This window comes from Pongo pygmaeus, chromosome 1, assembly GCF_028885625.2.
Source record: "Pongo pygmaeus isolate AG05252 chromosome 1, NHGRI_mPonPyg2-v2.0_pri, whole genome shotgun sequence".
NCBI classification, from domain to species: domain Eukaryota; kingdom Metazoa; phylum Chordata; class Mammalia; order Primates; family Hominidae; genus Pongo; species Pongo pygmaeus.
This window is the reverse complement of record NC_072373.2, coordinates 44444460-44460576: the sequence shown is the minus strand read 5'-3', so window position 1 is coordinate 44460576 and position 16117 is coordinate 44444460. Positions and strand designations below refer to the sequence as shown.

Sequence of the window (16117 nt, the reverse complement as noted above, 5' to 3'; positions counted from 1 at the left end):
CCCACCTCTAGGCTGGGGCTCCAGGGCTGGACCCAACTGGTGCTGCTTGGGCCTGTGTCTGGGTGGCATCTGGCCAGTGTTTGGCCTGGGGCTCCATGCCATCCCTGGGGTCTGAGCGATTCAGCGCGTGCCCCCTTCCCATCTCATCCTCACGCATCCTTGGCTGGGTGCATGCTGGGTGTTTCGAGCCACGCAGACCATGAGAAGAAAATGAAACACACACAGGGCTTCATTCTCTTCCTCCCCCATGGTTGTGTCTTCTGTTGCTGCGACCCGTCTGACCCAGTCCGTTATGCTTGGGGAGGCTCCTGATGACTAAGCCCCATCTCCTCACCGGGCTGCCTGCCTTGCACGCGGGGGCCGTGTGTCCAGGCTGGGCACAGCCAAACCAACCAGACTCGGCTGTTTTACATTTCCCTCTCAGCTCCTCCCACATTGCCCCCGACTACTGTGGGTGCGACGGGCGCTGTGAGCAGTATCGATGCTACTGCCATTGCTGCCACCACCGAAGCCACAACAGTCCCCATCATCCCAACTGTTGCACCTACCACCATCGCCACCACCACCGTCGCCACAACTACTACAACCACTGCTGCCACCACCACCACCACGGAGAGTCCTCCCACCACCACCTCCGGGACTAAGATACACGAATCCGGTACTGCGCATCACCCATGCTCCCCATCCCCTCCTGGCCCGCCTCCCCAGCGGCCTCCAGACGAACCCACAGGCTCCCCCAGCTAGGAGGTGGGGTCTGGAGTGGTGTTTACCACCACCTCCCTTTGTGTTTCCTTTGGAAACTCACCCGTGACTAGATGCTCAGTCCCGTAACCTGGAGGCCCAGATCTCCCCAGCCTGGCCCTGACACACACACACTCCTTGGGTGGTCCTCCACCACTCAGTACCCAAAATTCTAGCCTCAGATCCCTGTTCCTTAACAGACGGCCAAGCTCCTTGGGCAGGGCCCCCAGGTTCCAGATGTTAGGACCGCCTCCAGCTACATTTCAGGCAGTCAGCTCAGAGCCGAGCACTCCAGAAGGAAGACAGTGTGAGGAGGGGAAAAGGACCAGATACTGTACAACTGGCCTGAGGGAGTTTCCTGCCCTGGCCACGTCTGCATCCGGCCTAGAGGCTGAGCAGCAGGGAGTGGCTGTGCCAGGCAGCTCTGTTCCCAGAACCCCTGTTCCTTCCTTGTCTCTCCTTCCGCGAGGAACATTTACAGACTTTTCTTTTACAAAGTCAAAGCTTCCAGGAAACTGTATTGCCAAGGAGTCCCTTAATGCCCACTCACATTCCCCAAGCCCTTAAATGCAGGCATGGAGGGAAAATTACAGGCATTCTCAGAGCCCCTGGTAAGAATCGATCCCAGGGCTGGTGCGCTGAGCCACGAGAATGCACTGTTCCTGTATCGTGCAGCCAGGCCAGGAAGCTCTGTTCTTCCAGTTCGGGGACACCCCAGGGGAATTCAGCGATCCTTCCAAGCACTGCGCATCAGTCTTTTATTACCAACAAGGGGAAGGTCTGTAGCTTCCTGAGCCCACAGGCCAGCTATAAAATCAGCGTGAGGCAGCCAGCAGGGCTGGCAGGAAGCACCCAGAACTCTTCTGCCACAGCTGTAGAATTGTAGGACCCAGTGGGCACCACCTTTGTCTCCTGGGCAAGTCCCTTTACCTTCCAAAGCCTCCTTTCTCCCACCCTGCTCCACTTTTCTCGGCCTCCTGAATGAGGATGGAGGCTTAATAGACATGAGAGGATTTTGTTTTTAGCTCAATGACATGGAGTTAAGTGAGCTGTCAGGGAAGACGAGAGACACAGCTGCCGTGAGCTCCTGAGACCCTGAAAATGCTGGTTTGCTTCACAGGTGCCATCTAGAACTTAACAGGCACTTTTGGAAAAAGTTGGCTGAGGAGGAACCTGCTGGGGTATTAGAAGCTGCCACCAGCGGGTTGGTGATTGATGTTCTTTGGGGCCACGGTGAGGCATCTTTTTCATTAAAGTGGGGCTTTGTGTCCTACAAGTGCTTTGAGTTCAGAGAAAAGATGAACCAAAAATGAAGAAAGGAAGTGGCTCTTGCTCCCCCAGCAAAGAGTTACTTGCCTTCTGAAACATAGGCCTTGTTGCCACATAGGACCAGCCCCTCCAGAGTCTCACTCCTCAAGTTCTGTGAGACGCTGCAGAGGACCTGGCCATGGCCTTGATCTTATCTAGACCTTGGGAACACCCCTCAACCATCCTCACCTCCCTTAATGCAGCAGAATGGCCGTCTAGGACTTTAAAAATGAATGTTCACCTTTATCGTGCCTTACATCTTGGGAAAAGATGTTTCATAAGTTTACTCTTCTCAGGGTGAAATAGGCCTTTTTATTTGTCCTTCGCCTGTCTTTTTCAGATTTCAAGGGAGATTCCTCAATTCTTACATTCCAGGAGTCAGTGAGACAATCCATGCTTCCCCTCCCTGACCCTTTTTGTGTTTCTTGGTGTTGATATCTCACATGCTTGGTCCTTCTCTCTGAACTTTTTAGTGCTTCCGGGTCATCATCCTGGTCTCTCTGTGGCAATGCCTTCCTCCAGCTCCTACCTCTAAATCATCTTGGCTTCCCATTGCCTGGCCTTTTCTAGAAGAACCCCAATCTTCACAGCCTTTAAAACAGCCAGATTTGAGTCAATTTCATATTGGTGGCCAAACTGTTTAAACACAAATTCTCTAGCTATTTACAGGGCTCAGAGCTGAGGAGGAAGAAACTGAAGTCCCCAAATAATGACTAATCACAATTCATTCTCACCAGCAAGAGCCATGAAATTCTAAGGAGCTGGAATTTGGGATGGCTTCAAGCGGCCAGTACAATTGAAGCGTCTGGCAGACAGGCAAGGAAGCCTACCTTCTGCCCTCCCCATGGTGCCATCAATGGAATCGCTTTCTTGGCCCCTCACTTAATATGAATCATATTCACCTGGGGCAACCAACACCTGACAAGGTTGTAGTGCAGAAGGCACCTCTTTGAAGTGAAAACCAGGAGATCTTTTATCACTTCCCCAGCCCTGCAGGCTCAGTCACATGTCAAATAGATAATGAATAAATGCATCGCCAATGTACTCTATTCATTTATTTTTGACAAGTGAGTTGGTGACAGTGCCCCCCTTGCATGCTAATAAAATATACAGGAGCCACACTTGTAAAGTCTTTGAAATACAAGGCTTCATGCGAGTACTCCACTATTAAATCTTTGCTGGAAAATGGAGTAACCAGACTGCTGGGACTCTTGCAAAATGATTACATTTGAAGATTAGTGCCATTCTCCTCTACACAGGCTATGGTTTCAGACAGCACCATGGCTTTGATAAAGTGGCTCCCAGCTCATAGGAACTTGATAATTAATGTCCTCTGTGTTGCATAGAGATCAGGCATCAAAAACTTGGTGGTGCTGAGAAGCCAACAGAACAGGATTCTTCTGGCATCTGGACCACTGAGGGCTGGTTGTCAAGGAGTTATCTTCTCTTGGTCCCATCTAGTCCACGCGAGGGAGAGGAAGGCTTCACATTGTCTTTACTTGGGCCCCTGAGATTCTAGGCTTTAGACAATCTGAAGCTGTTAGACACATCAGCCAGGCTTCTCTCTGACCAAGAACAACCCAAGGGGCTCCTTAGACCAGCCTCACCTGTCTGGATCACCATTCTCCTCCAGCTTCAAAAGTCCATCCTTCCTGCAAATCTCATCAAGACTCAAGGCTCTTAAAGATAACCCTCTCCTTCCTGCAGCACTTCTATGCTTGAAGGGGAAGGGGCTGGCACACATCTCCTCTGTGTGGCCTCCTCCTCCTGGCCACACGGCCTTTTTCCTGGCCCCTTTCCTTACACTGTTGACATGACAAGGGATCTGAAAAGGGAATAAGTCCAGGTTAGAGCCTCAATGGCACAGATCAAAATCCACTCTTTCTACAAAAATTAGCCGGGCGTGGTGGCGGGCGCCTGTAATCTCAGCTACTTGGGAGGCTGAGGCAGGAGAATCGCTTGAACCTGGGAGGTGGAAGTTACAGTGAGTCGAGATCACGCCACTGTACTCCAGCTTGGGCAACAGAACAATACTCCGTCTCAAAAAAAAAAAAAAAAAAAACACTCTTACATTCCTAACCCTACCTATGTGGACACATAGTCAGTTTCCAGCTCTCCCTCGGAAGTCCTCCCGACTGTACCTGCTTGTCCCTGGACAGCGACCTCTGGCCTGGCCACCAAGGCTGCAGCTTGGAGCTCTGTCAGGCCCTGTGCACAGCCATTTCTGACTCTCCCCTTTCCTAGATGACTGTGTGTACATGTGTGCGTGCGCGAGCGTGGGCATGTGCGTGCATGCACACGCTTGTGTGTGTGTGTCTCCATGTCTCTGGTGCCACTCCCTCCTCATCACTAACTCCTCTTCTAACCCGTCCACCAGCCCCCGATGAGCAGTCCATATGGAACGTCACGGTGCTCCCCAACAGTAAATGGGCCAACATCACCTGGAAGCACAATTTCGGGCCCGGAACTGACTTTGTGGTTGAGTACATCGACAGTAAGCATTGCTGTGCGGGGTGGTGGTGGCGGCAGCGGCGTCGACAGCAGCGGCGGGTAGTGGTAGATGCCATTAAAGAGATCCTGTGAACTCCCCCAGGCTCAGAGAGGCCTTTTAGCCTGGCTTAATTATGGCTTAATGAAATCGATATGCACTCAGGCGGCAGTGAGGTGGGAGGAACAGGCTCAAGGAGAAGGAAGGGGGCTTCTCAAGCCATTAGTGGAAGTCTAGGATTGCATGTCTGGAGGACCTGTGTAAAGGGGCCCTTCATTTCCTGCCCAGGATGAGGGTTCTGAATAGCCCCCAAATGAGCCAAATGTGTCCTCTGCATTGATCTCCTTAACTCAGGCTCCACTAGACTGGGTGAGCCAGTTCACAGACTTGGGCTATAACCCTGCTTTACTCCCAGAGGAATGCCAGCGGCCCCCAGTCAGATCCACAGACCAGAGCCATTTGGCCCAGCCGGTGGCTTGAGCTGAGTTGCTCATCCTTTACTGGAGCTTGGGACCAAGGGTACAGATTCGTTGGACTGCAGAGTGTGGCCCCTGAGTGAAGGACCCTGTTCCTACAGGGTCAAACCCACCATCCTGGCGTCTTTAGTATGTGCTCTAAGCAATTAAGCCAACTAACCCAGCCAGCAAATCCACCTGGGATAGCCTACCCAGAGACCCTCTCAGGAGAGAGCAAAACTGACTTAGTTCTCTCTGGTTGGAGGAGGAGTTCACATCCACAGCACCTGGACTCCATAGTTTGGTCCATACTTTTTCAGGCTCCTACTACCCCTATTCACCCTACAGTCTACATGCACAGGCACACACTTTTCCTGATGTGGGAATTCACCACATGGTGAGAAATGAGAGGTGAAACTAGGAATGAGAGCCAAGAAGCAGAGTCCCAGCTCATCTCCAGTTTTCATGAGGGATGCTAACTGGCTTTCTGGCCCTCACCAGCCAGATCCATGTGAAAAGTTAATCGCTTCCAGGGCAACAGAGCATCTGCTGACAAGCTGAGAGTTTAAGGAAGTAGGTTATAATATGTCTATGGTGAAGACTGTGGTAAGGAAAGAGAACTTCAGGAGAGGGAACGGTGTCCCCAGCTGAAGGGTCATTTAAAAGCATTAGTATTGCATGGACAGGCATAGGGAAGCTGCCTGGAAACCTCCTGGTCTGCATGGTGGACTGGACCCGCGGTTCCCTGGTCCCTTCCCCCACACTTTCTACCTTTGACAGGTGACCAGGACCTAAGCACTGGCTCTCCAGCTCCTGGTGCCTGGCTCTAGGCTGATTGAGGTTTCTGTTCCCCAGGCAACCATACGAAAAAAACTGTCCCAGTTAAGGCCCAGGCTCAGCCTATACAGCTGACAGACCTCTATCCCGGGATGACATACACGTTGCGGGTTTATTCCCGGGACAACGAGGGCATCAGCAGTACCGTCATCACCTTTATGACCAGTACAGGTGAGAGGGGACCTGGCCTGGCCATCCCCTGCGAGCATGGGGCATTTCATTCTCATCCTCAGCTTCCTGCTTGCCTCTCTCCTGGGAAAGAAGACTCATCCCCACCCCATTTCCCACCTTGCATGGCGTGTCTCAGCTCTTATTATGCATCAGCTGAAGGCTCCCAGGAAGCCTAGAGGAGCCCAGTGTGCATGCGTAGTGGAGAGGAAACAGTGATTGTGGCCCTGTGGGGGTCAGAAGGAAACAAAGGATGTTTAATGACAACAGAGAACACTTAGCCCCCTGCTGTGCCTGGTGTGTGTGCACATTTGGTCACTGTCTGTGGGTGTGGGGGCTGCAGGAGAGTAGTGCAGCCTGACCCGTGTGCACAGGGGCTGGCTCCCTTCATGCAGGATCAGGGGCCTTGATCTAGAAATCGCTCCAGGAGATCAGTGCATTTGTTTGTTGCTCCCTTGCCACCATCATCTATTGTTAAAAATTTCAAAGTGAGTGACACAACTTGTTTGGGGCTTTGTTTTTGTCCCAAGTTTGTCTTGGCCTAAAAGTAGGTGACTTTTTGTCATGCAGGGAGAGGGGAAGCAGCTCTCCAGAACTGGAATGGTTCTGGCTCTATAGTGGCTTCAGCTGTGGATGAAGAAACATCTTCCTTGTGCCAAATGAACAGGCCAACTGGGGCTCAGCAAAGGGTACAAGTTTCAGCAATCTCTGTGCTGGTAGGGGTAGCTGGCAGTCCGGATACTTACAGGGCACTTGCTGGTCTGAGTGTATGTAGCTTTAAACTCAGCTGAGCAGGCTGCCAAGCGGCCTGTATGCTAAGCCCTGGAGCTAAGGGTAAGGGTGGGGAAAGAGATTAAGAGAGAAAAGGATCAGTACCTTGCCCCCAGGGGATATCCTAATCAGATGCAGGTCATTCGATACACAGCATAGCGGAGGGGAAAAAACACACAGTGATTTATATGAACTTCTGAATGTTGACTTAAATATTCATTACTCCTCCTGCACCTGGCCTGGCGAGGCTGATCCTGGTAGCTTGCATCTTGGGAGTCCCTGCCCATCTGTGTAAACGTCTCACCCCACCCCTTCTATCCTAGTCCCTCCTGGTCCAGCATCCTGTCTTTCTCCCTGTGTCTCCGCCTGTCCTGCACATTTGCATGCCATCAAGGCTCAGAGGGTCTGAGAGTCGGGCTCCCTGATTGAGGCTAGCCAGGCCGACTCAGACAGGATGTCTGAGTGGCCAGCCTGTCCTGTAACAAGGGGAGCCAGGCCAGGCAACTGGACAGTGGACCGAGCAGAGCAAGTGGCTGGACTCTGTGTAGTTCAGATGAGGTCCCAAGCTGTTGCTCACTGGTATGTGCATTTGATTTTGCTTCATTACATACTGGAGTCCAGCACAGCAGCAAGAAGCAAAGATGATATTTGAAAACAGAGTTCCATCCTAGGGAAGACTGCCAAAACCAGGGCAGCCTGCTTTCACAGTCTGACTTCTCCAGGTCCTAAGCCCTAGGGCTGTGGGTGAGGGTTCCGGCCCTGCCCTCAGGGATGTCCTAATCTGATTTGGGGTATTAAGCACACGACAGAAAAATGATTGATACTGGGTATGCTTCTGAACCTAAATACTCGTTTCTCTTTTCCTGCACTTGGTGGAAAGGCTCATCTTGATAGCTTGCTTTCCAGTGATGAAGCACTCAGCCCTGGCAAGTCTTCCCAGACTCCTCCCAGCGAGAGCTGGAGTGGGCAGATTGATGAGCCCAGCTCTGAGTACATATTGTCCACTTCTCTCACAGGCTGGCTGGAAATTACTATCTGCAAACCACACAGGGAAAGGAAATATTTTCACTTTCTGAAGTCTGTGAGTGTGTGTCCATATCCTTCAAAAATACACATTCTCTTTCCTGTGGATGGACTCCAGAGCCAAGTCTATGCAATCCACAGATCTCTGTGTTTCATTAAAGCAAGAACTCGTGAGCATCTCTGGGCCCTGACCACTGGTCATTTAGACAACCACAGGCAGTCACTTTAGTCTGCAGACTTGAACGCGCTATAGCAGTTCAGGAAGGAAATTGAAGGAAACCACTGGGAAGGCTGACAGCCTCTCTGACCCTCACCAGAAAAATCCCAATGGGAAGTTAATCACCTCCTTGAAGCGTCTGAAGCCAAAGAGACCTGGGGGGCTACAAACACATAACCCTGGACTCCAAGAGGCCCATCAGCCCTTCTGTGCTGGGGCGGGATGGGGTAAGGCAGGAGGATGGCGGATGCTTAGAGTGGGCCAGCAGTCAGATAGCAGCCTGCCTCGGACCTCAGGAGAGCAGGGAGCAGGGCCTCAGGGGACCTGAATGCAGTCATCTTCTGCTGTGTTTGGGAGAAGCATCTCTTTGGTGGGCCAGGATGGGGCAAGGGGTGGAGAGGTGTCAAATGGTGCTTAAGTGAGAACAGCCAAGCCAAATTGTATTTGGGGGAAAATCCATCCCCGTTATATTTGTTAATCTATCCCTATTTCTAGAACATAATTCTGCAGACTTTGAGTGACTGGCCTTTCTTCCCTGGTCAAACCCAATTCCTCCCAGTTAGAATTAGGAGTCATCAGAGCTGTCTGCTTTGCAGGTGTATTGCCCGTTTCTGAGTGGGTGTTGCAGGGTGAGGTGTGGAAGGCACACAAAACACGTCTTCTAGTCCAGTGTAAGAGGCGTGGGGGCCGGACGAGAGGATGCTGTTCTGGCTCCCGTCAGTTACAGCTGAGAGTGGCAAGTGTAAACACACCCTGGTCTTTGCACACTGATATTACTGGATCCGTTAGGAATCTTGAAACAAGTTTAACAGACCCATTGAGTATGGTGTTGACAGTCAAATATAATTGCTCTGGGGCCTTGCTAAAATGCCTTCCTCTCAGAGTCCAGGTCATGGAGTCCCATTATAAGTGTGATCATTATGTTCGAAATTTCTTTTGGTCCTTGAGAAACTAAATCACTTTGATGGGATGTGGTTGAGCCCACCTTACCCCAGATCCCACTAGGTTTTGAACAGCCTTCTGTGTCCAAACTTCACAGGAAATTCTTTCACCTTTTCAGTAAGGACGGAAGGTAACATTTGAACTTCACCTGGTACGTCAGGAATGAAAAGCCACATTTGCTTCCTAATTGCCCATGTGGCCCCTTTCCCCTGGAATGATGACTTTCTTTCCCAAGAGGAAGGAAGTCTTGTGGAGACAGCTGTCAGGGTGCAGCAGAACAAGCACCAGGAAGATGGTGGTGCAACTAGGCCGTTGACTAAGTCGTTGCAGATACACAAACCAACCTCCTTGCAAAAGGTGGGTACAACTATCCAAACACATGTTGAAGTAATTCCTTCATCCCAGTGCCCAGTTCTAGCACATGGGCAAGCCAGTATCCATATGACCCCTAGCTGATATCAGGGGAAAAACCTAAATCAGTATGCCAGGTTAACTGTATTATAGTAAGATTAAATTCACCCATTAATCAATAAGTAGTCACTGACTACTTGTTATGTGACCAGCATTGTGCCAAGTACTACGAGGCTAAAAGAGATCCCCCGTTCTCAAGACTTTAATAGTATAATTGGAAACCAGGACCCAGGAAATAGAACAATTAAATGTTCCACTGCATGGAGCAGCTGGGGGTGAAATCAGAGTTCGGAGATGGTGTGAGTTGGAGCAAGGGGAGAGTCAGGGAGGAGGGTAGAGTGTGCAAAGGTGGCAGTGAGCTAGGAGGGCGACAGCCTGGGCTTTGTTGGGCAGGAGGGGCGGGATGCACGGAAAGGAGACTGGAGCTCCCAGAAGGCCAGGCTCAGGAGCTGAGCCCACACAGTGGGGAGTAAGGAAAGGTGGCACCATTGGAAGCCTCCTAGGAAGGTGGTAACAGGATGTCTCATTGTATCCACAGGAAGTGGCAGGCACAGGTGAGGGGACCCCTGGAATAGAATGGAACAGTGAGAGGAATATGGGAGGCATTTTGGAAGAAGTGGCAGCTCTTAGAGATGGGCACAGTGGTGAGGCCTCTGGCAGCAGCAGGAGAGCTGGGAGAATCAAGGCAGGGGGCAGGAAGACGCAGGTTGAATTTTAAGCACATGCATCCAAGGAGAGCTGTAGGAGGAGGCTCTGGGCTTATGGTTGTGGAGGTGGCTGGAGGGATGATGGGGATGAATAAAGGGTCACTGGTGCTGATGAGAGTTAAGGAGGTGGAGGTCAGCTTGGGAGAGGCCCACTCAGTGGTTACAGCTGAAGCGCTAAGAATAGAGGGGCTTGAAGTCAGCTTGCTGGGGGTACAGAGGAGTTGGCGGGAACTGGAGGGGGCGGAAGAGCATAGAGCGTACCAATAAGAGGGCAGCATGTGAGCTGGAGCTGAAAGTTCCTCAAGGGTTTTTGTTTTAAGACACAGGAACATTTAGGACTTTGAGACCAGCCTACACAACATAGCAAGATCCTGTCTTTACTAAAAATAAAAAAAAGTTAGCTAGGCATGGTGACATGCACTCGTAGTCCCAGCTACTTGAGAGGCTGAGATAGGAGGATCACTTAAGCCCAGGAGATTGAGGTTGCAATGAGCTATGATAACACCACTGCACTCCAGCCTGGGCAACAGAGCGAGACTCTGTCTCAGAAAGAGAAGAGAAGAGGAGGGAAGCGGAAGGGAGAGTAGGGGAGGGGAGTAGGAGGGGAGGAGAAGGGGAGAGGATTGGGGGGGGGAAGAGAAAAAAGGAGGGAGGGAAGGAGGGAAGGAAGGAAGGAAGGATTAAATAGATAATGATAGATCTATATATATTAAATGGTTATAAATGCTATGAAATAGAGATAGCAGCTGGGTGGGAATTGGGGAGACGGGCTTTGTTTAAGCTGAGAAGGTTCAGGAAGACCTCTCTGAGGAGGTGCCAGTTGCCAAGGCAGCCATTAGAAGAAAAAGCAGCAGATGCAAAGGCCCTGCAGTAGGAATGAGAGCAGCCAGCATGGCTGGAGCATAAAGCATGAGGACAGGGTGGTGGGAGGTAGGACTAGAGAGATGACCAGGGCCTGCTCTGATGGAGCCTGACAGGTCAGGATAAGGAATGAAGAGTTTTCTTCAATAACAATGAGAAGCTTTGCAGGGTTAAAGCAAGGAAGTGATTCAGTCCTACGTGGGGGGTTGGAAAGATCACTCTGACACTGTGGCGGGGGCCTGCTGGGAGCAGGAGTGGAAGCAGGGATGGGACTTTTCTCTGCAGCCTACCTAGATCATGGTACTCACAAGCCTTGTTCTCACAGGCCTCACCTGCTTTTCAGCCCGGGGCTGCCCTGGGCAACCAGAGTGCAGAGGACACTTGTTCATCAGTCTTCACCCCGTATTGAGAACTTTCTTGGTGCAATGCCCTTGACTGGGCACTAGGAAGGCTGTAAAAACAGTTTCTGCCCCCAAGAGGAGCAAAGGGTGGGCTTGCACCCAGATAACTGCCCCACAAATGGCATGTGCTGAAGACCTGGGGGCACAGGTGCTGTGGCCCTCATGCTTTTCCCTGTGCTCCTGGAAGGAGGCTCAGTGCCTTGGTGCCAGCTCCATGGTTCTTGGGGCTCCTGCTGTTGTGTGCCTCTCCCCAGGTGTCTCTGGGCTGGCTGGTTCCAGGGTTACTTTGGGTGTATTCAGTTCCTTAGATCCTTCCCTTCTGTCACAGTCTCATGTTCTGTGACAGGCTGCGTTTCAGGAGAGGTTGCTTTTGTTCTCCAGCCGGTAGAAAGGAGAAGGTTGAGTTGGTACTGACCACACCCCCCTCCCAAACCCAAACCCAGCCATTGGGCCATCAAGGACACCCTCAGATGACTCCTTAGCACCTGTTCTTCGGGCCCTCCTGCAGGCCTTTTAAATCACAAAGGGATCTGCCCACTTTGAAACAGGTCTCCACATACGCTGGACGTGGACAGAGAGGGACTCACTGTCACAGGAGTTGGAGGGGGCACATCGGCTTGTCAGAGACCACCGGGGGGTCACCCTGTGTGGAGTAGCCTGGAAGTGGCATGGAGTGAGCAGAAGGCACAGCCCCAGCCCCACATCGCTGCTGGCCTGGCTAGGGGTACCCACACCAGGATTGCCTTTGCTGTCAGGAAGCACAGGATCCACTAGAGAGATGTGAAAAGATAGGGCATCCTGGGCCTCCACTTGGTCCAGTCCCCACCCTCAGGAAGCCTGGATGGCTTCGGAGCCATGCTGGTGGGCAGGGATGCTGCTGTGCGCCTGTGCAGGCCTGCGAAGGTGTTCTCATAGCAGGTTTTTGCAACGTGGCCATGGCCTGCACTCCCTGATGGGTAGCTTGCCGGCTCCCATTTCTCCACCCTGGACTCATCCATGGGGCGTCATATTTCCATGGCCAATCCGTGGCCATCCCTCAGTCCCCATTAGGCTGTGACCAGCCGTCTGGTTTCCAAGAATGCCGTGCTTTGTCCCTATGACACGTTCCCCTTCCTAAAGGACCTGTTCAGCCTTCTGCTTCTTATTTGCTCCTTGTACCCTTTCCTTTGCCTCTTTTCTGATCTTTTGACCTTGGCTCTTTAATTATTTTCTTTTTGTCCTTTAGCGGGGTAGTTTGGGCCAGGGGGCTGCTAGGTGGTAGTGTTAGGCTCCAGGAGAAACATCCACGTGAAATAGCTGAAGTTCTTCCCTCCGTCTCACTCCTCACTGTCTCCCCCATGAAATCATTCACGGGTTTGCTTCCGGCCCTCCCCGCCAGCTTACACCAACAACCAAGCGGACATCGCCACCCAGGGCTGGTTCATTGGGCTTATGTGCGCCATCGCCCTCCTGGTGCTGATCCTGCTCATCGTCTGTTTCATCAAGAGGAGTCGCGGCGGCAAGTACCCAGGTGAGACATGCGAGAGGCGTGGGCTTGCAGGGCGGGGCACGTCCACCTTCCCGTGAGTCTCCAGGTCTCCAGCCAGATCCGGGGAACGTGTTCTCTCAGTGAAGCCAGCCCTTGCCCAGCTTGGAAATACAATCCTCTTGCCTGTGCATCTTCGGACTGCCAGCAAGCACTTGAGTTAATTAAGTTCGCCTGAGTTGGGCGGATGGCACAGTCCAGGCAGCCTCAGAGAGGGGATGGAAGGAACCCTGGCTCCTATTAAGAATGACCTTTCCTCCCCTTGACTCACCACCCATCTGCTCTATAAATTGGCTTTTTTTCAGCCTGAATCTCATTAGGATCCTGTGTCCCAGGGAAGCAGAAAGGAAGAGAGGCATTTTCCCTAACTGTGTCCCAGAGAATGGGGAGAGGAGGGGCCTGGGCAGAAGCAGCACCCACATGAGAGAGTTCCAGAGGTGGGCGCTCAGCAGGACAATGGTGTAACCGCCGACACCACTAGCAAGGGTCAGAAGCGAGGACCAGGGAGAGGCTGAAGATGGGTGGCACTGGTAGGGACCCCCGTGGCCCTAAAGCACTTTGGGCTTCCCTAAAATCCCAAGGATACCTCAAGATCCTTCAGTCCCTGGCCAGGCACAATGACTCACATCTGTAATCCCAGCATTTCGGGAGGCCAAGGCGAGCAGGTCACTTAAGGTCAGGAGTTTGAGACCAGCCCAACCAACATGACGAAACTCCGTCTCTACTAAATATACAGAAATTAGCTGGGTGTGGTGGCAGGTGTCTGAGGTCCCAGCTATTCAAGAGGCTGAGGTGGGAGGATTACCTGAGCCTGGAGAGGTCAAGGCTGCCATGAGCCGTGATTGTGCCACTGCACTCCAGCCTGGGTGACAGAGTGAGACCCTGTCTCAAATAAATAAATAAAATTTTTTAAAAGATCCTCCAGGCCGGGCGCAGTGGCTCACACCTGTAATCCCAGCACTTTGCAAGGCCGAGGCAGGCAGATCACTTGAGGTCAGGAGTTCGAGACCAGCCTGGCCAACATGGTGAAACCCCATCTCTACCAAAAATACAAAAAATTATCTGGGTATAGTGGCACACGCCTATAATCCCAGCTACTCAGGAGGCTGAGGCAGGAGAATCACTTGAACCTGGGAGGCAGAGATTGCAGTGAGCCAAAATCGTGCCACTGCACTCCAGCCTGGGCAACAGAGCGAGACTCCGTCTCAAAAAAGGAAAAAAAAAAAAAAAAAAAAAAAGATCCTGCAGCCCAGACATACCAAGGTCAAGGACAAGGACCTCTGGCATTCTTGTTTCTGGAAATATTGATTGTTTTTTACACAGGAACAAGAGAGCCATCTGTCTGTGATGGGGTGGGTAGGGACAGGAGACAGGATAATGGATGACCCTGAAAGCAAAAATCTGGCTGGACTACAGAGTGAAATTTCTCCCTGCTCCAGAAAGCCCCATCACCAAACACAACCCATGCTCCCCAAATGCTTCCTTCTCCCCATCTCTTAGAACAGGTCCTCCCCCAGGACCCCCCTAAAACTCAACACAAAGGAAATAGAAGGGAGAGGAGACTCGATTCTTTTTCATTCCCCATGTCCAAGTACCCACAGACTAGGACTCTGAAGAGCTGTGCCTTAAGTGAGGAAGGGCGGGAAATGATGGTCCCTTACTGGTGAGCGATGTTTTCTTTCACTCTGTTCTGCTGTGCTGGGCCTGTCTGGTTCTGTAACAAAGCCTGAGTTAGGGAAAAGGCTGCCTCCTCCGTCTGACAGTCAGACTTGGGTGGACTGAGTTCACACCCGTTCCAGGTGGAAGTGGAATACTGGAAGAACCCAGCAGATCAACTCTGAGCTGCCCTTTGCCCTTTCAGAAAGTATCTCATTCCAAACAGTTCTTCGAAACTAACCTCTTGCCCTCCAGCTACAGAGTAAGCCCCTGGTCCCTTAAAAAGATGAGTGAACCAGGAGCTACAAGGCCTGGTCGCTAGCCTTCCCTCCAGTCTTCATTCAGTCACTAATTAGTTACGTGATATGCTCTTCACCTCTCAAGGGTTCAGTTTCCCTCTTCTAAAATGGGGATGATTATCCACCTTGTATCTCAAAAAGGACACAGAGGCCGGGCGCGGTGGCTCACGCCTGTAATCCCAGCACTTTGGGAGGCTGAATGGGTGGATCACCTGAGGTCGGGAGTTCAAGACCAGCCTGGCCAACATGGTAAAACCTCATCTCTACTAAAAATACACCACCTGCCAGGCGTGGTGGCAGGCGCCTATAATTCCAGCTATTTGGGAGGCTGAGGCATGAGAATCGCTTGAACCCGGGAGGCAGAGGTTGCAGTGAGCCAAGATAGCACCACTGCAAAAAAAAAAGATACATAAAGAGGCTTTCATGTAAGTGCCCGCTGTGCATCCGCCTCTGTGCTGTGCACTAGCAATACCGGAGGAAAAATGATCTCTCCTCAAGGGCACCGTAGCTGACACCGAAAGAATGAGCACAGAACAAGGCAGAGCCTTGGCTGAATGCTCACACATCACAGAGGAAGTGGAGGAAAGCGGGCACGCCAACAAAGGGGTCACAGAGAAGAGACACTTTCCATCCCATAGGTGTGTATGGTGTGTCTTCTCTGCTCAGGGCACTCTGCTAGGAACTGTGAAGAAGCACACAGACCCCCACCCTTGAGGAAAGAACTAGCCTTCCGTGATAGGCATGAGAAACGTCCACAAATAGTTACACCACAGAGCAGAGTAAGAAAGGTGCAAACAGTGGAGTGTTTGCCTTTGGCAAAGGAAATGATCACATCTGTTTGATCTTTTGGGGAGACTTCATGGAGATGTGGTGGGGGGAGCTTGGTAGGAGGAGATTTCAGTTGTCAGTAGAGATGTAAAGAGACCCCTGGGGCTGAGAAGGAGGCGGCAGAGTCAACTTGGCAACTGATTGAGTACAGGAAGCAAAAACAGGGGAGGCGTGGATGGTGCCTTGTTAAAAAAGAGTGTCAGTGAGCCCAGGGCGGTGCCTTCTGGCCCTGCATTCAGTGGAGCCCTGGAGAGCAGGGGCATGTACTTAATCATCGTGTCTGTGTCTTTGCTTCTCCTTTTGACCAAGTACGAGAAAAGAAGGATGTTCCCCTTGGCCCTGAAGACCCCAAGGAAGAGGATGGCTCGTTTGACTATAGGTGCGTGATCTCCCTCCTCCTCTCTCAGGCAGGCTGTCCTCCCTGTCCCTGAGGCACCACCCTCACCTCAGAGCAGCTCCGCTTGGCTAAGAGGCCATGA

General features: G+C 51.7%; 1 protein-coding gene across 15 annotated transcripts in view; it reads left to right on the top strand.

The window, feature by feature from the left end:
* The window catches only part of NFASC (neurofascin), a 192079-nt gene that overhangs the window by 166117 nt on the left and 9845 nt on the right, over positions 1-16117 (top strand). For 8 of the 15 annotated variants that reach the window (XM_063646834.1, XM_054466929.1, XM_054466883.1 and 5 more), the window contains 2 exons: positions 12709-12840; positions 15948-16017. In XM_063646834.1, the coding sequence (XP_063502904.1) occupies positions 12709-12840; positions 15948-16017 (202 nt within the window). Of the gene's footprint in view, positions 1-424; positions 659-4426; positions 4544-5847; positions 6001-12708; positions 12841-15947; positions 16018-16117 lie in introns of all 15 variants that reach the window. The other 7 variants (XM_063646809.1, XM_054466865.1, XM_054466858.1 and 4 more) reach the window with 1 other exon arrangement.